At 37.1% G+C, this 20,652-nt stretch overlaps 3 protein-coding genes across 3 annotated transcripts; all 3 read right to left on the reverse strand.

The window, feature by feature from the left end:
* Positions 1-44: 44 nt before the first annotated feature.
* Positions 45-4,339, reverse strand: LOC108223652 (MDIS1-interacting receptor like kinase 1). The gene is made up of 2 exons (XM_017398007.2): positions 800-4,339; positions 45-510 (listed from the first exon to the last, which is right to left on the reverse strand). Exons 1-2 carry the CDS (start codon positions 3,465-3,467, stop codon positions 104-106), a joined length of 3,075 nt encoding a protein of 1,024 aa, XP_017253496.1. The 5' UTR covers positions 3,468-4,339; the 3' UTR covers positions 45-103.
* A 3,038-nt stretch (positions 4,340-7,377) lies between these two features.
* LOC108223655 (uncharacterized acetyltransferase At3g50280) lies at positions 7,378-9,129 on the reverse strand. The gene has a single exon (XM_017398009.2). It carries the CDS (start codon positions 8,957-8,959, stop codon positions 7,598-7,600), a length of 1,362 nt encoding a protein of 453 aa, XP_017253498.1. The 5' UTR covers positions 8,960-9,129; the 3' UTR covers positions 7,378-7,597.
* A 1,201-nt stretch (positions 9,130-10,330) lies between these two features.
* On the reverse strand, positions 10,331-20,650 carry LOC108222874 (ABC transporter C family member 5). The gene is made up of 11 exons (XM_017396832.2): positions 18,534-20,650; positions 18,088-18,408; positions 17,920-18,006; positions 16,547-17,242; positions 16,100-16,264; positions 15,192-15,486; positions 14,781-14,995; positions 11,804-12,109; positions 11,488-11,551; positions 11,125-11,364; positions 10,331-10,933 (listed from the first exon to the last, which is right to left on the reverse strand). The coding sequence occupies exons 1-11, from the start codon at positions 20,646-20,648 to the stop codon at positions 10,821-10,823; spliced, it is 4,617 nt and encodes a 1,538-aa protein (XP_017252321.1). The 5' UTR covers positions 20,649-20,650; the 3' UTR covers positions 10,331-10,820.
* Between the last annotated feature and the right edge of the window lie 2 nt (positions 20,651-20,652).

A 20,652-nucleotide genomic window follows, 5' to 3' on the forward strand; every position in this document is an offset into this window, starting at 1 on the left:
TTAAAAAAATAATCCCCTAACTGGGAGACAATTGGAAAAAAAAAAAAGATAAAAAATATCTACATTGGCGAACAAATGACTAAATGAACATCTGGTAGCTTCGTTAAAGAAGGCCATTTACAGGTGAGGTGCTAAAAATTGGTTTATCTTTGTTAGCTGCATTTCCTGAAGTATTGCTACTACTTTTTCTCCGAGGTTTCGCCTCTCCGAGCATGGTTATAACATCTCTCATGGAAGGCCTGTCTTTAGGAAACTTGGCTGTACAAAGGATAGCAATTCTGAGCACTAAAAGCATCTCCTCTTGTACATGTTGGCAGTTACCTACATTGGGGTCTAGTGTTTCTTCTAATGCTTTATTGTCTAGCCTCTTCCTCCGTATCCATTCAACTATATCAACAGATTCACCAAATCCTGGATCCAATGGTCGTTTTCCAGTTAGAAGTTCCATCAGAACCACCCCGTAGCTGTAGATATCGCTTTTCTCATCCACTTTCAATGTGTACCCATATTCTGCAGGTAATCACGTCAGACGAAAACATTATTGTTTGTTTTGTAATTAATCTTGAACTAGATACGCCTATAATATCTGTCGCCTATCTGACATCATTGTATTAATTCATTTCATCTATTTGTGATATAAGTAAATATATGATCCTTTACATTTTTTTGTAATCATCAGGATACACGGGCGGGGACACACCAAGATATTGTGACTGTCTGACTGTTTTTAACTTGATTCTCAGGGGAGATAGAAAATATAAATTATCGAGGTTAATATAGTTGGTAATAGAAAGCTCACCTGGGGCTATATATCCGTAAGATCCTGCAACCATTGACACCGTTTCATTCTTCTTAGGCATCATCTTTGCTAATCCGAAATCAGCAATTCTGGCCTCCAAATTTGCATCCAGTAATATGTTATTTGACTTGACATCTCGGTGAATCACCAAGGGGTGACAGTCATGGTGCAGGTAAGCGAGTCCTTGAGCAACTCCAACAGCTATATTATAGCGCAAAACCCAGTCTACGAGCAACGTCCCTGCTTCTTTTCCATGCAAAGCTTCTCCGAGGCTTCCATTCTGCATGTACTCATATATAATCATGGCATTGCCGTTGTTATGAAGAAACCCTAGTAACCTAACAATGTTTCGATGCCTCAACCTTCCTAGCAAATTCACCTCTCCCACTAGATCATCACTACCTCCCATTTCAATATCTGTTGTAGTTCTCCAAAGCTTCTTTACTGCAACAACAGTGTTAAGCCTTTGCATTTCGGCCTTGTATACTATTCCTGTTGCCCCCATTCCAACCACATTTGATTCGGTTATGGATGCCAAAATGTCATTGCTTTTGAAATCAAGCCTCTGGAATGCCATTAGTCTCCAAGGCCATTCTCCTTTGCCCAATTCATATTTCTCTTCAAAGCAACTTCCGTTTGTGTACCATTTGTTGTAAAGAGTTTTTGCGCCAAAAGCTGCTATTACAAGAGCTAGTAGAGTTGAGATTCCGATGACCCATCCACCAATGATGTGTTTTGCGTGAAATCTTCCCTGCCCGGATGTATATGCCATGTCATGTGAGCATGGAGGTAGTATGCTACCGCAGAGACCAGCATTGCCCACAAGATCATTTGGATTGGCTGTTCTGAGCATTCCATTTTCCGGAACAGGACCCTCTAGCTTATTGTAGGATACATTCAGCACTTCTAGAGCCGGAGAATTCCCAAAAGTTCCAGGTATCCCGCCAGTCAGTGAATTGTTTGATAGATCAAGAATTGCCAATGTGGGCATCATTGCGATTGCTTTCGGAATTGGTCCTGATAATTGATTGTTTCCAAGATCAAGAGTGACTAGTTTCTCAGATGAAGCAATACTAGCTGGAATGCTTCCAGTAAAATGATTTGAGGACAGGTCGAGTATTGAAAGTGAAGGAGAGTCCTGAAACTGGTCCGGGATTTCGCCTACCAATTCATTGTTAGATACCAATAGATTTTGAAGATTGGGTATTGAGAGAATGGAGAAAGGAAGAGAGTTTTGAAGATGGTTATGTGATAAGTCGATGAAAGAAATTGATGTTGAAGAGACAATATCATTTGGGATTTGTCCAGTGAGACTATTATTAGCTAATTCTAGTCTTTGAAATTTTGGGAGTTTCCCAAATCCCACTGGTATTGTTCCAGAGAGGTTATTATTTTGAATCCGCACACGAATCAAGGACATACAACCTGATAAACCTGCTGGAATTGGACCAGATAAACCGTTGTTGAAAAGAATAAGCTTAGTAAGATTGCCATTATGGCACAAACTTTCTGGAATTGGACCTGAAAATGAATTAGACGATATGTCTAACCATTGTAATGGTGAATTCCTGCCAAGATCACTTGGCAAAGTACCTGAAATGGAGTTGTTCCATAACTCTAGGACCTCTAAAGCAGGCATTCCTCCTAGTCCAGAAGGGACTGAGCCAGACAAGTGGTTGCACATCAGGTTCAAGAGCTGCAACTTCTTCAAATCAGCTATCTCTGCTGGAATTTCTCCTGATAACATGTTATCAGAGAGATCTAAGAACATTAGCGATGAAATGTTGCCTATTTCTGGTGGAATTTTACCCTCAAGATTATTGTTGTACAGGTAAACTGTATCAAGTAGCTCCAGCCTCCCCAATTCAGGTGGAATTGCACCTTGAAGATTACCAACGGCCAAGTCAAGGTACTTGAGATTAGTTAGATTTCCAAACTCTGCTGGGATTTCGCCTCTAAGATCATTGTATCCGATGACAATACTCTCCAATGAAGAAAGTTGGCCTAGCTCTGGAGGTATATTGCCAGAGATATTATTACCTGAAAGACCAAGAAACTTCAGTTTACCCAAGTTCTTGAAAGACTTTGGGATGGAACCTTCGAAAAAGTTTCCTCTGAGATCAAGGCTTTCAAGGGAGGTTGCATTTCCAAGATCCTCAGGAAGATAGCCTGAGAAATTATTACTAGAAGCATTCAGCGCAGTCAAGCCAACAACATTCCCTAGCCCGAGTGGAAAGCTTTCTACAAAACTGTTCTGGCTGAGATCAATGATCTTGAGTGCATTAAAACTGGATAAAGATTTTGGCAATGGTGATGAGAACCCGTTGCAGCTCAAGTCAAGAAAAGCGAGACTTTGCAGTTTCTGAATGTCACTCGATACAATGCCACTAAGATTCTTGTTGGAAAGATCAAGCTTTTCAACCACACCAATAGAGTTGCAGCTCACTCCAGTCCACTTACAGTGAACTGAACTGTTCTGTATACCTTTGTCTGGTGATATCCAATCTTTCAGCTGATCTAACGGATCAATCAGCTTCTCTTTTATCGATAGTAAAATTGACACTTCACTATCAACCTCAACCTTCCCAACCACCTCAGCATGACTAAAACTGTTGCAGAAAATGTAACAGTTGAATAACAAGAAGAGACAGGTAAATTGCCACTTCATATTGCCAATAAATTCAAATTATCAGCTTATTTCCTTGTATCATTAACTGATCACTGACCATCTCTCAGAAGAAATCCCAGGTGAGTTTTTTTTGAGGATACAGAAAGTACTGAGTTGAAAAAGAAGTAATGAAGTGAAGATTGGGGAGTGAGTTGTTAATATACTTGTGTGAGTGTTGGTTCTGTTTGATTTAAGCAGAAATAATTATGGATTAGTTAATTGTGTAAAAGCTGATGAGATCCTGGGTTTTGCAGGAGCTGTTAATGTGCAAGTAATGCTGTAAGGTTTGGACTATTCAAATGACTTCCGACATGAAACATGGAGAGAATGTGTTGTTCCATACTGGTACATTGTTTCTTCTCCTTCAATTAGTCAATTTGATAATTTTGATTGGATTACAATAATTAAATTGTTGTTTTTATATATCTTGGCCATTTAGCTAGCAAACTGTGATTGTGCTTTTTGACAGAGTAGATTGAATTAGTACATGTATTCTTAAAAGGTGGTGCACTGTGCACTTTTAGTGGTACCCAAAAGCTGCATAAGCTAAACTCAGTTGTTAAAACATTCCTAGAATACTAATCCTTGTAGTAGCCCAATTTAGTGTAGCTTCCAAGAATGACAAAGATGTTTGGTTTATGAGTTAAGACTACTCAATGTTCATCTTTAGGTCCACAATCAAACAAATATTATGCTAGTCATAATATATAAGTAAACTAGCATTCAGATTTTAAATGATAAACTTTTGCCTTGTCATTAACTTGGTAATTTGTAATATTAAGGTAGAATGCATATAGAAACAGAAAAAGTTTAGTTATATGTAAAATTGCATAATGCAACTATGAAGGGATTCAAGGATAATGTTATTGTTATTCAGTTATTGTTTCATGGAATTATTGTCATGCAGCAAGAGGATCTCTGTGTAAAAACAGAAAAGAAGATGCAAACTCTTTCACATGTTTCCATGTGGAAAAAGATAAAACTATAAATTGTATGCGGTTCTGTGCTGTGTTGTGATGGATTGGAGACCATGTGAAGCCGCAGCTTCGTAGGGAAGCTCCCCTCTGCCTGAGAGAGAGAGAGAGAGAGAGAGAGAGAGAGAGAGTATCTGAAATGGATAATTGAAGGGAGAGCAGAGGGGCATGAATGATGAATGATTACGTGGTGCACATGGGGATTCTGTGGGGAATCATACTGAGTGCTGATTGCACATGCACCACTTGTGGGACATTTTTTTTTTCAGTCTACCCCAAAACACATACCCCACAAAAGTTTGGAGTTCACATATATCATAATTTGTTAGATTAATGTTCAAAATTTGAGGATGAAAAATGACACGAAATACAATTCACTAATGTTGAACGATCCAATATTTTGATTTTTAAGAAGATATTACATGAAATAGCGTTTAGATGTTAAAAGTTAATACATTAAAAAGTGAAAGAGAGATGAATAATGAATACTATAACGGTCTAGTGTTTTTGATTATAAAATAATACTTGAGACCTTTATATTCGATTGAAATATTTAGGATATCATTGTTCAAAAGAGTGATAGATTGTATAAACACAGATTATTAACAAATTCTTATTCGAAACAATTGGAGTCGAGGCAAAATGTTGCGGTAGCAATGTATTGGTATGCGCTTATTGAAACTAAAAAAATATATTTAAATTTATATTTTTAGGAAAAATAACTATATTACATTTTAATTCTGACATTACTGCATCGGAAATCTTTTGTGTTTTGGGTGTTATAAATATTAGCTTATAACATGTGCAACGCAAAATATAAAAAAGATAATAGTTTTAGTTCAAAAGAATGCTTGATTATATAAATAGGTCCATAACTCCGCCCAGGTACCGGCCGACCAAACTTTTAATGTTTCGGTTTTGATAGTATAGTACTCCCTCCGTCCCTCTGATTTCTATACACTTTCTTTTTCTGGATGTCCCATTTAATTCTATACATTTCAAAACTTTCCTAAAATAGTAAATTTTTATAATATAAAAATCTCACTCATCCACTAACTTCATCTACTTTTCTAAATCTATCACTTAAATATTAATGGGTCCCACCACTTTACCTACTTTTCTTTCTCTTTCTTATTACTTTACATTACTTTATACACTTTTCTTAGTCTCCGTGCCCGATACAAATGTATACATCTAAATGGGACGGAGGGAGTATAATATTTGATTTATTGGAGGAAAATTTTGGCTACCCCTTTATATAGTCATTTATATCCAGTCTAAAATACCATTAAGGGACGAAGTTAAAAAAATAATCAAATAAATAAAAATTAGCAATTATGTAGATGTCTTTTTTGACTTTTCAATAACCACATTGACCAATTTTTTTATCAAAATCTATAATTTATATTTAATATTTCGAAAATTGAAAATTACATATTAATATAGACTAAATATATTTTTATTGATACAAATTTTCTTATTCTTTAAATATATAGTACATATAATTTCAATCAAAATTTGTTGGGTGATTTATTGAAAAGTCAAAAATGGAGCACGTTGGATGTAGACGTGTGGTCTGGGCCGTCTGGCTCAAGCTCGGATATAGACTGGCTTTCGAATTGGTAGCCCAAAACCAAGTGTGTTAATGAACTAACTAAAGATATGAACTACTCCTCGAGTGGGCTTGCTTAAAAAGCCCAATTTTGTCTATTCTTGTTTCATGAAGAACTGGTTTTTGGTTGAAAGAGTAATTCCAATGCAATGTTATACTTGGTTGCTATATTATAACATCAAAAGTAAAGAAAAAAAAAACTCTAAAGGGTGCTATATTTGGATGCATCTATGCATAGATGCATCCTTGGTTCTATATTTGAAATCAAGGATGGATCCATTCATATTGCCACATCATTAATAACTAGAAATTGGAGGCAATGTAGTTATATTAATTATTGCACTATATTTATGTTCAACTACTATTTCAGCTGCTATCTTAGTTGTACATTATTTCAACTACTATGACCAGCGGCGGAGCTAGCCAAAAATTTAAGTGGGGCCAAAATACTCCCTCACTATCTTATTAGTTGTCACATTTAATTTTGACAAGTCTAATTGATCAAAAGAATTTTTTTTAAAATAATGTAAGAGCGATTGTAATATTTGGTAAAAAAATCAATCTGTTTGACCAATAAAAATAGAAATGTGACAACTAAAAAAGTACGGAGTGAATATTTTTTTTAAGACATTTTTAATTCCAAAGATTAAAATAATACCTATTTAGTCAGCCAGCTATATGTTATATATAAATGTATTAAAAAATTCTAAAACCTAGTGGGGTCGAGTGCCCCCACCCGCCTATATCTGCATCCGCGCCTGACTATGACCTCCTTGTTGTTGAGTAGAAGTGTTTAGGTGGTGGTAGTTGATCATCAATGCTTGCAACATGACATACTCCTCTCCATCTGAAGAATCATTGAAATCTCCTCGCTGAACTCTTTTTTTTTTAAGTTGCTCATTGGAGTAGTCTGGGAAAAAACAGACAAAAGAAAATGGTGACAATTTGTGAAAATGGGGAGAATTTGTTGAGTTATTTAATAAAAGGCTTTGTCTAGTGTGTGCCTATCAGCATATGCTAAGCGTCAAAATCTATAATTTTAGTGGATTTTGATGGGTGTGGTTGGTGAATTTGCAGGGGGTCCATCATTATAAAGAAGTATAAGCCAATCAAAATCCACCAAACTTATAAAATTTGGTGCTTAGTGGGCACACACTAGAAAAACCGTTAATAAAATTTATGGAAGTTAGGTAAAAGTTAATGAGTTGGTTAAATTTGAAACTAGAACTTAGTATTGGAGTGCAAATTTTATTTTAGAAACAAAAAACACTTTTTGGTGCTATATTATAGCAATAGCAATAGATATATAGCATCTAGCATTGGACTTGCTCTAAAGCAGGAAATTCATGGACATGGCTCTGGTTTAATTATCACCCCTGCAACTACAAACTAATATCGAAATGTTTCTAAGTGTTGCACGTAATAAACGGTTCTATCCAAGTGAATACAACCTCGGATTCCAACTCGAAATTACAGCATTGGCTAGACTAGAACAGTGTGCAGACTGCCAGTACATGAAATTTTATCACTACAAGGTTTGATCATCATGAAAAATTGAGAGCATCCAAGAACTCAGCATCTCTTTCCAATGCACTCATGGAATGCGGAAGCAGGCACAAATCCACATCTATGCTTCCTCCACCTCGATTCCCCGGATACAAAGTCCCCTTGCCATCAAACTTGTTATCATGTCCACTCAAAACCGCCACAGCCTTTCCCAACCCGAACTCATTTCCATACATATCAAACCGCGGGGAGCTCCCAAACATAACCAGGCCAGGATCAACTAAACGCTGGAATTGGTAAATAACAGGATTCTGCATCCAGCTCTTAAGGCCCTCTCGTATAGCCTTGTCGTCGTGTTTAGATATAGCTTCCGTTAATAGCATGGCAGCCCAGCCTAAATCATTCTCCAGCAGCTCACCAGCTGTAGTCACGGCTCCAGTTGTCTGAATGCCGTTGCCAAAATAATTTTGTGGCAGGGCTGGCTCTAGCCGTGACCTGATATTCACCGATGTTTTACAGATACTAATATGATTCTGTGGTAAACCTCGAGCACGTATAACACATCTCCAGAACAAGGCAGACAATGCTTGTAAACTAGAGACAGTGATGCCTCTGTTTTTACAATCAGCATTGGCTCTTGCTTTGATCCTTGCTAATGAAGCGACTGAGAAATGGAATATTCTTTCTTTGAGCTCGGGACGTTCGTATCTGTTAATGAATTGATCATGATGAGTAAAAGGGAGGTTGTAGAAAGGGCCTTGTCCATCAGGGAACCAGCTTTCAAGAACAGGCGGCCGCGAGATTTTTGCTGCTTCACTGTCAATTTTCTTCTCAAACACTTCTGATAGAGTGTTGATGAAGTGCCAATAAGAGGTGCCATCGGCCACACAGTGGTTCGATGAGAACCCGATGAAGATACCATCAGTTAGCTCAGTCACTTGGACTGTTAGCAAGGACAGGGTGTGACCGTCGTGGTTGACAGCCTTGTAATGATCAAAGAAATGCTGGACAATGGAAGGCACGTAGGCCGGTGATAAGATATCAGACACGGATAAATTCAATTTGGAATGTACAAATTTAGCTCCAGGGCTGTTGCTGCAATCTATGTACACCTCATACAAATGTGGATTTTCGCGTGTTTGGGTAGCAAGGCGGCCTGCAAGTGGATAGAAATGAGCAAGAGTAACAGAGAGGGAGTGCTTAAGCCTCTCAAGGAAACCTGGAATTGAGCTTTCTTGATCATCTGAAAGAGGGGTTTTTCGAAAAAGAAGGCCTTTCTGGATGTAATGACCATTTAGCAAGCAAAGATCCCAGGGTGTTCTATGAAGTACTTGTTCTTTTCCCTCTATATTTGATGGTTTGATGAAGCACTCAGAAATAAGCTCAACTTGAGGATCCATAATGGATACTATTGTTTAAGAATGAGTTGAGTTTCTTGACTGTTGTTTATGTTGAACTTGGTGGTGCTGTAAGAAAAATTGTAAAAAATGCAGGCCAGTAGGTGATGGTGATAATGTTAAAAAACGTAGAGAGATTGGTATATCTGGGCACTGTGATTTGTTGGTTTGTAGGGGGTCAGAGTAAGGCCAAAATGATTCACCAATGATGCAAAGACATGATGGTGACCTTATTGACTATTGTTACTATATGAAACTGATCTTATCACAAAAACTGAATTGCATTAATAAATTTTGAACATACTAATATACCAGCATACACACCAGCGGAAAAAAAAAGCGTTGGACGTGAAAAATTCTAGAAAGAGTCATTTTTCCGCTAAATGAACAACTCTAGAAAGAGTCAATTTTTCGCGAAATGATATTGTAGCTGCATATACATCGAAAACTTATGGCTAAACTATCCAACGGTTTCTTTCTATTGAACGTATGCTACTAATATCCGGATCCATAAAGTTTTGTAAGAAATACTACTTGCTTTACAGCATCCGGAAGCTGTAGTTTTCTGTACCTCACCTGGAGTCTACTCTTGATGCTTTTTCATTACAGGTCTCATATGTTCAAATCAAAATTCAGGGGTTCTGCGCCATCTTGTCGAATATTGAGAAACTAATTTAAGAAACATGGATTATGTTCATCCTCTAGTAATCGAACTGGAAAGTCAAGCTCTGCAACTGGAGCTGCAATGTGCATACAATGAAAAAGGTGGTTAGCCAGACCCACATTGGAGAAAATTGTGACAAGTGAAATTTTTTAATTCTAAAAACACAGCCACCAGACAAAAATTTTGAAAGTTTCGGTAAACAAATGTTGAATACTTATAGCTACCAGAGGGAAGGGAGATGATATAAGATAATACATACTGGTACTGAGAACCAGAAGTCACCGGAAGGCAGCACGCACTTTAATGCTACTACAAAGTATAGTTTACCAGAAGTCACCGGAAGGCAGCACGCACTCTAATGCTACTACAAAGTATAGTTTTATAATTTATTTTTAAGAATTTATTTTGATATCAAGACGACCTGCGAGTGGAAAAAAAGAGCAAGAATAACTAAGGAAATCCTTAAGCCTGTCGAGAAAGCCCTGAATGAAGTTTTCTTGATCATCTGAAAGTAGGAGTTTTTGAAAAAGAAGGCCTTTCTGGAAATAAGACCAGTGAGCATGAAGAGATCCCATGGTGTTGTATAAAGTACTACTTTTCCCTCTAGGTTTAATAAAGCACTCAGATATAAGCTCAACACACTGAGAAAAAGTTGACAAACTTAACAATTTACATTTCATGAAACTTCAAAGAAAAGTACAAGACTTAAGTGACTAATATGTAAAACTTTAAATTGGGGTTCGGAACAAAAGTTATATAATCTGTAAGCTGATTCTTTGCTTACAGATAGAGGAAATAAGTTCACTAAAAGAAAGACATGAGATAAACATCTAAAATGCCTAGGCTCGTTACAAAATTTACCATACTGCATACTATTAGTACAAAGACATGATTTGGAGAGTTACAATACAGATTGTAGTGTCCCTCGTCTACTTTTCTGTATTTGTTACCAACCCCATATCAACCTCCTACTTATTTATGTTACATATGCAGCAGAAATGCCCGACTGTGTTATATCTCCGTGTCATGTCAGACTGATGAAACTACATTCCTCTTGTAAGGTTTTTGACGTTGCAATATGCCTTTTCCTAGATTTTCAGTAAACCAGATGAAGCAGCATGCAGAAGCTGTACTTTCCTTCCCATACCTCACTTGGAGTCTGCTCTTGATGCTTTGGATTTAGGTTGCACACTGTCTAAATCAAAATTCAGGGATTCCGCTAGATCTTGTCGAATATTCAGAAACTAATTTAAAAAACATGGAATACTTGTCCTCTAACAATCGAGCTGGAACGTCAAACTCTGCAACTCGGCCTGCAAGGTATATGCAATGAAAAAGGTGGTTAGCCAGCCACTATATCTTGTGGAGAAATTTGTGACAAGTGACTTTCAACTTTAACAACATGGCCACGAGGAAATTTTTGCACAATTTTCAGTAAGCTTGTGTTGAATAGAGTTTAATAGCTACAAGAGAGAAGGGAGAATGACGGAAAAACAATGTGTACCATCACTGAGAACCAGAACCAAATCACTATCGATAACAGTTGGGATACGGTGAGCAATTGTACACACTGTACAGTCCTTAAATTCAGTCCTAATAATCTTCTGGATGAGATTATCTGTAGCTGAATCAACGGATGCAGTTGCTTCATCAAGAACCAGAATTCTTGCCTGCTTGAGTAAGGCTCGGCCAAGAGAAACAAGCTGGCGCTGTCCTACGCTCCAGTTATCTCCATTTTCTAAAACTGCATTTTATGTTAAATTAAAAGACAAGTTAGCTGAACAAAGTCATGAAGTCTGAAATGCAACATGAAAAGGTCTGACCTTTAAGGAAAACTTAGAAAGACATATATATGCAGATGGGTTACCTGGCGAGTCAAGCTTTTGCTCCTTGTGTCGAACTATCTCTCCAAGCTGGGACTTATCAAGTGCCTAATCAAAATCAAAGACTTTATAGGGGACACTGTAACAAATAATTACTCATGCAACAGTAAACAATCTAAAATTATACCACTAATATACAAAATAGGTTACAAATTTTCAAAATACCCATGTTTATGCTGGAAATGATTCTTTTTGGTTAGTAATAATTTTTCCTGACCTCATGGATGTGAGTGATGCTCAGATAAATACACAGAATAAAGCTAAATATAACAAACAACATATATATACATATGTGGGTACCTGCCAAATTTCTGGATCTGAATGCTCGCCTAGAGGATCAAGGTTCGCCCTAATGGTCCCTTCAAACAGGGTTGGATCTTGAGGTATTATGCTCAGTCGACTACGAAGATCATGAAGACCTATTGTTGATATATTGATATTGTCTATCACAATACTGCCCGCTTCTGGTACAATCATGCGAAATAGTGCCTGAATCAATGTTGATTTACCACTTCCAGTACGTCCAACAATTCCAATCTTCATCCCACCAGGAAATTTGCAACTCACACCATGAAGCACCACAGGAAGATTCTCTTTGTAACGAACCTACATGAACATGACATACTTATATATCATCTGATAATAAACTTTCTTAATACATTTGTAGAAAATCTTTAACTATAAACACACTTCAACAAAAAAAAACATACATATGTAAGAGTGCAAGATTTCTGAAAAAAAATTGAGAATCATAATTCATATAGCTAGGTCTTTGTGATATACTGACACTGAATGAACTTTATACCTTGGAATAAATTTAAAATATGAAGAGAATAATAAAAAGAATATCTCAGTTATAATATCAAAGTCATTGCAATCAACTTTTAACTTTCTTTAAAATTATTAACTTAAATGAACTGCTACAAGACTTGCAATTGTTATTTTGTTTTAATTGTACACTACTTATGTCGTCTCAAAGAATCATTATTATACCTTCCCTCCTCTTTTAGGGCATAGTGGAACCATACAAGCAGAGAAGCATTAAGCGTGGTGACATCAGGGTAAGAATAGTTGTTCAACAAAACATGAACAATGAGCAGAAAACAAATAGCCTACTTCAATACTTTGTAGTAGCCTTGTCAAAATATAACTAGCTTACCCAAATACCCTCTTGCCCTCTTGCTTATTATCATGTTGACTGACTATTCTGCAGTGACTAGATACATTTATCCATATAGAGTTTCTAGCTCAACCCCAATCCCAAAGATAAGCTGTTGTCTGAGCGAAATTTAATATTAAAACCCTGACAAATAGAGTTCTTAGATGATTCCGTTATAATTTATATACATATATAACTAAAACAAAGACCAGCTCGCATCATTTCTGCTGCATAGCAGTTTTTCTTCAATTGCTGACATCACATTCCACATTCCAATATCTCTTATAATATTCTCTTTCCCTGTTTATGACATTTCACCAAGTCTCTCTCTTGCTACTCTGCATTTATCTTACTTACTTTTTCTTAATTCATTTTTCAAATATATCAATATTTCAAAAGATGTAATAAAATGTATATTTGATAGATAAAATATTCAATATCTAGCTGATATATAATTTTTTAAATTAAATATATATTATATAAAATATTATATTGAAGCAATTATAACCAAACAAAATTTAGATTAAAATATCATTTAAGCTCTCCTCAATTTGCCAAACACTATTAGCATAGTCTTTCCTCTCATATCTATGACATTTTACTATTTCTCTCCCTTGCACCTTAATTCATCTTTCTTACCTTTTTTTCTTAATTTATCCTTCAAATTTTTATATACATAAATAATGATAAAATCATGCATCGCTGGGTACTGTATCTATATCAAATACGATGACTTTAAGAAATCAATAAACATGTATTCACAAAATTGAAAAATGATATTAACTTTATTTAAAAGGCAGGCATCCAAGTGTAAGCAAAGTATACTAAAGTGCAGGTGAGTCCAGATTCCGGAAGAACTCACCCAGCGGGACCTGCAGTAACAGAGAAAACTCTATGGGCAGCCACCACCAAACCTCAAAAGAAGCACCAAAATTAACTCTGAAATCAAAAAATGGCATAACATAACCTGTGAATGCTTCTTTGCCATAAGTACAGTAAGCTCAGAAGTACAAGTGCACAACTCTTATATGATCACAACTAACTTTTCCTTTCGAAGCATAAGGCCCACCTAATGCATACGGTCTCATACCACCCTATCTATGAATTCTAACCTGCTATAATTGTAAAAACTTTTGCTATAATATCACCCATTGTATACAGTTATACAACTACACCAGAAGATCGTCGCAAAAGCTCTGCTAACAAGTCAAAATATAACCAACACATGTGCCAATTCCCAGATTCTTCTGGCACATAACCCCCATTCCAAAAGTTCGAGAACTCCCTACGATTCCAAGAAAGAGTAAAAGAAATCTTCCACTGGACGTGAATTTCTGAATCATCTTCCATGGAATGCTTATCTCCCTTACCCAAGACAAACATAGGAAGAATCAAGCTGCAAACCCTGAAATTACAGAATCCGCTAGATTACTTCTAACTCAATTGCCAAAGGAGGCTTTCAACCACATTGCGGTTACATCCACCAATTTAAGCCCAACTAATTATCCTCTTCACATGCCAGCTCTCTATCCCCCCCCCCCCCCCCCCCCCCGCTTCCCAACCTTCAGCCAAAGACCACTGTGGAAAACCTCTAAATATATTGGTGACTTAATTAAATAGGTGACTATTTATCCGTTCACAGAATTCGTAATGTCACCAAAAAGTGAAAATTTGTTACTGCGTCACTGTAGTTGGTTTGTGCTTGTTCAACAGTTCCAGTAACTCCTTTTACTCTGGCAGAATAAGAATGATACTTACAATGCTTCTCATTTAAATAAAATTCAACAAGAGCCAAGGAAACCTCTTCACGTTCATAAAATTCTTGTCCCCGGAGTGATTAGAGGTATCATTGTTTTAACTATCTCAAGACAGGAAAGTTGTCTTCCAGGTAGAGAATTAATATGGTGGTTCAAATATTACAAAACTACCTTAGAACTATATCTCAAAACAGGAACAGATGTCTTTCGGGTAGAGAATAAACAAAGAAACCTCAGACATTAAAAAAGCACCAAAGGACTCTGAACTCTAGAAAGAACTGATTTTGCAATAACATTAATCAAGCTTAAAGTGCATACATCTTTCACTTTAATTATGTATGTACTCAGTAAAAAAAGATACCTTTAAGTCTATCAATTCGATTGTTCCTTCTTGCGGCCACAAGGTTGGGGGCTGATTATCCTCGATAACTAGTGGAGCCTCACTAGGGATGTGACAATACTGATGAATCCTTTCAATAGAAATAATTTTATTTTCAAGTTTACAAAAACTAAGGATCCACCGAGATAAGCGTGCATTCAGATTGAGCCCATATGTCACAGCCAGGCCTGCCATACCTGCATAGCAAACACCTATCATTAGAATTCAGAACTATCATCAAGTATACATGCAATTAATTAGCTTTTGTATCTAAATATTTCAACTGGTAACAGCTTATATAAGTTATATATATTTCATGACTGGTCAAGTTAAACAGGTAGGATTTCTTTGAAACTTGGATAGCAAAAAATTCATCTGAAATGGAGAACATACTTGGATCGATACTCCCATGTGGAATAGTCACTAGTATAACCATACAGAATGCAAACACAAACGTTGACAAAAGCTCCATACGTAGGCAAAGCCACTCAATAGCTGATAGGCTGTAGAAAAATGGACGGGCAAAACAATCAAGAAGATATAAGTTCCTCTTTATAAATCGCTTTTCTTGCCCAAACCCTCTTATTGTTGCTGCTCCAGCAATTGACTCGGAAAATAGGTGGATTACTGGCGATTTTTGGATGCTGACAATGCGGACCAGTTCTCTTGAAGAAGCCATATAGTATTTCTGCACACATACAATATACATTAAATTTAAATGGTTCCAGACAAGTTATGATTTAATATTAGATAGTGAGATGCAAAATACGCAAGATAAAAGGAACTTGTAAAGGGCAGACCTCTGTTTTTATAAAGTAGACCAGATCACCAAAATAGTGGAGGATAAATTAACAGACTAGCTGGGTCTATATTCCTTATATAAGCAACCCCTAAATAATTTGGATTACTGCGGCAAGTGAATATCCTGAAAATTTTTGAAGTAAAAGAAAGATAATTTTGGAATTTGGGCCTATATAGTTAATTTGCTTATTACAGCTGAAAGCATATGATGGTAAAAAAAACGCCTCTACCTATATTATTTTCATTATCCTTATTAATGTTTTACAATACATCCAACAGAACAATGTCGATGGCATGAATAAATTCGGCTTGAACATAGTTTCTTGTTTTAACTACTACCCCATTTCGGAAAACAATTATATAAAAAATACCGCAAATGCATTAGCGTAAAATAATGGATTCTCGAAATTGCATTAGAACATTTTATTATATATGCATATATGTGGCGACAGACATTAAGTGAACTGATGGAATAAACTTCACAAAGACTAAAATTTTACCTGCATCCACAAACAAGCAATCGCCATTGGAATAACAAGAAGCAGAATTTGCCAAGTAACTTGAGTCATGACACCAACAATACCAATAAGTTGAATTGTTGTTGATGCAAAGCTGCCTAGTCTAAACGGAATATCAAGGTCCACTACACTTTGATCAACTGATACCTGATAATTAAAAAACAAAGAGTAGAACCAAATTACTAAAGAAAAAGGAAAATTTAATTAATCGAGAAGCGGGAGAGTGAGCTGACAATAAGAAGTATAAAGAAAGCACAAAGAAACAGGCTTGATTATGACACAACTATGGTAACTGGATTACCGAACCACTGTTGAGTATGTTAACAAGAAGTGTAAAACTGAGCTTCAAGCTTTTAAGAAAAAATCTCAAGTAGTTTGGTACCAGGTATGGTAACTTAAACAGATGAAAAGGAAGCAAGTAATACGCACGCGATTCAAAATTCGACCAGATGGAGTTGAGTCAAAGAAAGACATTGGTGCTCGGAACACATTTCTGAGCATTTGTAGGAACAATTTTTGTGCAGCTGCAAGACCAAATGTAGCCACTAGTACGGCCCTGACAAATATAAACCAAGAACTCCCAAAAGCAAGGGCCATATAAACAACAATAAGCACCATGTTACTAGTTTTTGGTTGGTCCCCTTTGGTTTGGGGATTAGCCCAAGCCATCCACCAATTACTAGCTATCTGAAGAAGCTGGAATAATGTCTGGGCCAGGATAATAAGAGGAATCAGTAAGCCCTTATATGCCGCAGCCATATATGACAAGTACACCGTCATGCTGATTTTCCCTCTTTCTCTTTCCTCTTCCTGAACAAGCTGCTTTTTCCTTGACCGTTTCACTTTCTTTTTCTCTTTGATCGGTTTTAGACCCGAGGTCGACCCAACCTCTTGAACTTCCTTTCCCAAACTCTCCAAATTACCTCCTATTGATTCACACTTCTTACTTAAGAGGATAGAACCTTCAAGTGGATGATCATCATCGAAATCTTCACAGGATTGATTGGGAATATCCATGGCATCTATAGCTTCGTGATGAGCTGAAACCAGGGCATCGAAATCAGTCCCTGCTTGAAGTAGTTCATCATATTTGCCAGCTTGAATGACACGGCCTTCCTTAATTACCTGCATTATAGGATTGATGCCAATGGTGACTACATTAGGCATGACAATCAATACTTATCTAGATAAAAATGTTAGGAGTAGCAACCAGTGCACTGCTACAATAAATTCAAGTGAAATAAATTAAATAAAAGTAATTCCAGGAACCAAAACGATGTCAATAAGCCTGAAATAATTGTAATAATATGTGCATTTTTGTTTTCCTTTCACATACTTTTTTTGTGGTTAACTATCCTGCAAACTATTACTCTCCTTCTACACTTCATATTTCATAAGTTTTTATTGTGTATAGAAGATGGTCGACACTGTATTCAAGAAGCTAAGATTCTCCTTTAACATGTCTATGTTCAAATTCACTTTTTAGGGTTTACACTCTCTCCAACATGTCTATTTCCTAACTTTTACAGTTTTGTGATGATATAGTATTTTTAGAATTTTAAAAGTCATTTTATAATTTTGAAAAAAAGTTCACAAAGTTTATCTTACCTAAAATTTGTATGGTTTCTTCCCACCGTTCTGTGTCCAATTCTGATATTACATACCAGTGGTCAACACAACAAATCAATGTCATGAAGGACAAGGCATTCATCAATCATAAAAGAATTAGGTTATGTTATACGCAGTGTTGGTCATAACATTTAAGGCTATATACAGAATATAGCGGAAACAAAATAATGTACCAGTATCAGATCAGCTGCTGGCAGAAATTCAACTTGATGGGTTACGTAAACTACAGTCTTGGTTGCTAATGCTGTCATGATGTATTCCTGCAAGTCCAATTCAAACAGTTAGCAACCTATTTTGTTGAACTGAAAAACTGACTGCAGATAAGGAACAGGAACTCTAACCTTAAATAATTCTGAACCTGTGTGTGCGTCAACAGCACTGAAGGGATCATCAAGCAAATAGATGTCCGCATCTTGATATAGTGCCCTGGCAAGCTGCACACGTTGCTTCTGGCCACCACTCAAATTTATGCCTCTGTCACCGATAATTGTCTGATCTCCATGAGAAAGAAGCTCCAAATCTTTTTTCAGCGAACAAGCATATATAACACTCTTATATCTTGCCTTGTCCATTGGGCTACCAAATAGAATATTTTCTTCTATATTTCCAGATTGTATCCAAGCTGACTGTGAGACATAAGCAGAAGATCCGCAAACTCTAACCTGAAAGAGAAAAACACATAAAATTTGGATTATGAATACAAACAGCACCAAAAATCACACAGAAGCAACAAGACAGCAAATCAGACTCAAAAATGATAAAACCACATTACAGATATTTGACTTACTTCACCAGAAATTTTGGGAATCTCACCAAGAATGCAAGAAAGAAAACTTGATTTCCCCGAGCCAACCATGCCACACACAGCCACACACATCCCCTTTTCCACCTTCATTTGTATGCCTGACAATGTTAGGCTTGAAGAAAAAACATCCCAGCAGAAATCACCATCTTTTATCTCTATTGCCACATCCGTAGTTCCTCGTGGTAAGCATGTGATGGCATCATCCTGCAACTCCTCATCCTGTAGGAATCCAGTGATTCGATCAAGGGAAACTTTTGTTTGAGCCATCATTGAAACCAAGTCTGGGAAATTCCTTAAAGGCTCCTGTAGAATCCTGAAGGTAGCCAGAGCAGAAAGAACAGCACCTGCTGTAAGTTCGTCCCCTAACAATATTGCAGTTCCAAAAGTGACAGCTGAAACAAATATAGGAGAGCTCCAAAAGATAAACGTAATAAATGCCTGCGAGTATAGAGCCTTACGCAACCATTTGAATTCCACAGACCGCATCTCTTCAAGCTTCAGGCGGTACCTATCCTCCCAAGCTTGTAGCTTGAGGATCCTCATGTTTCTAAGACATTCAGAAGTCTTTCTCATTCTTTCATCTTTAGCAGACATTAAATTGTCTTGGTAAGTTTCCTGAAACCTTGCCAATGGGATAGTGGCAACAATGGAAATTATGGTGGCAATCAATGTTGCAATGGTAGCAATCCCAACATTTTTGTAGAGAATAGCAAGCGCAAGTATAATCTGCATAGGAAGCATCCATATGTCATGTAAATACCAGGAATAGTCCCCAACTCTTTGAACATCCACTGCCATGTAGTTAACAATCTCTCCACTGGAATGACCTTGCTTCGCTGCACTCGAGAGCCTGAGCCCTTTTCTGTAAACCATTGCTGTGAGAGCTGACCTGACATGCATCCCTAAAATGTCTACCCCGATATACCACTGTCGTGTAGTGACGGTCTCCACCAACTTAGCTGCAAAAAAAATTCCTGCGAGAATATACCCCTCATGAGGGAAAGTCTCTATCCCTCCCAAGTAATCCACAAAGTAACTAACCAAGTATGGACCGACATATGAAACTAAGGTGTTTAACCCTGCAAAAATTGCATTACATGCAGCCTCTTTCCAGAACGTTTTGAGGATAGCCCAAGCTAAAGAAGGCTGCCCTGTAGGATTTTCAGCCTTTAGCTTCTCCCAGTTGGAATTTAAACCTTTATAATTTGTCTTAGTACGGTCCTTTGGGGCAAGAAGTGGAATGTCTTTTAGTTCAAGTGGTCTTTTTGCACCCAAAGAAAGAACCGGATTTAACCAGGACAATGTGGCCAAACTAAATATACCAGCTTCACTATAAGGCGTAACCTTAAGGCACCCTGCTTCTTCTTCTTCAACCAGCAATGGCTCTTCAAGATCACAGTTTCTATATACTTGAATACCGGTGTCACCCCTGGCTGCAACAAAACTTAAGAAAGCAAGAGCAGGGGTTAACGCAAAATTCGTTATGGCATGAGAATTCAAATGTTCTGAGCGTTCCTTCAAGAATTTGTTCCCATCAACATACAATGTAAAGAGACATATGACAAAGGATGATCCCCACCAAACCCTTAACAACAATGGAAATTTCTCAGAGAAACTGAATTTACAGTGAAGTGTTGAAAAGCTCAGCAAAAACCAAGCTAAACTGTGAGCTGCCGGTGAGAGCACCAGAGTCCAACTTATACTCTTCCCTCTTGTGGACTCCCTTATCAAACCAATGCTGTCAAAACCTAATACCAATACTTGCAGAAACAAAACATAGAAGCAACAAAAGGCCGCAGCTTTATACCATCTACCAATTACTATTTTCTGAATATCAGCATCAGGACTGCGTCTAATTGGGACTGGATTCCCATTAGAAACCTCTTTATCAACTCGAATTCGACCAAGGCACACAACTATCTGTCTCGCTGACACAATGAAAAGTAACACTAGGACCAGTGTCAAGTTGATGCAGATTGATGATAGTTCCAATAGAGGCAATCTTTCAAGAGTCTCCAAAGGGCTGATCTTCGCCGAATATTTTCTATTCTTGGATGATATATCAGCTATTGTATCAAGCAAAAGACTGATACCCATTACA

This window comes from Daucus carota, chromosome 5 (assembly GCF_001625215.2).
Source record: "Daucus carota subsp. sativus chromosome 5, DH1 v3.0, whole genome shotgun sequence".
Taxonomy (NCBI): domain Eukaryota; kingdom Viridiplantae; phylum Streptophyta; class Magnoliopsida; order Apiales; family Apiaceae; genus Daucus; species Daucus carota.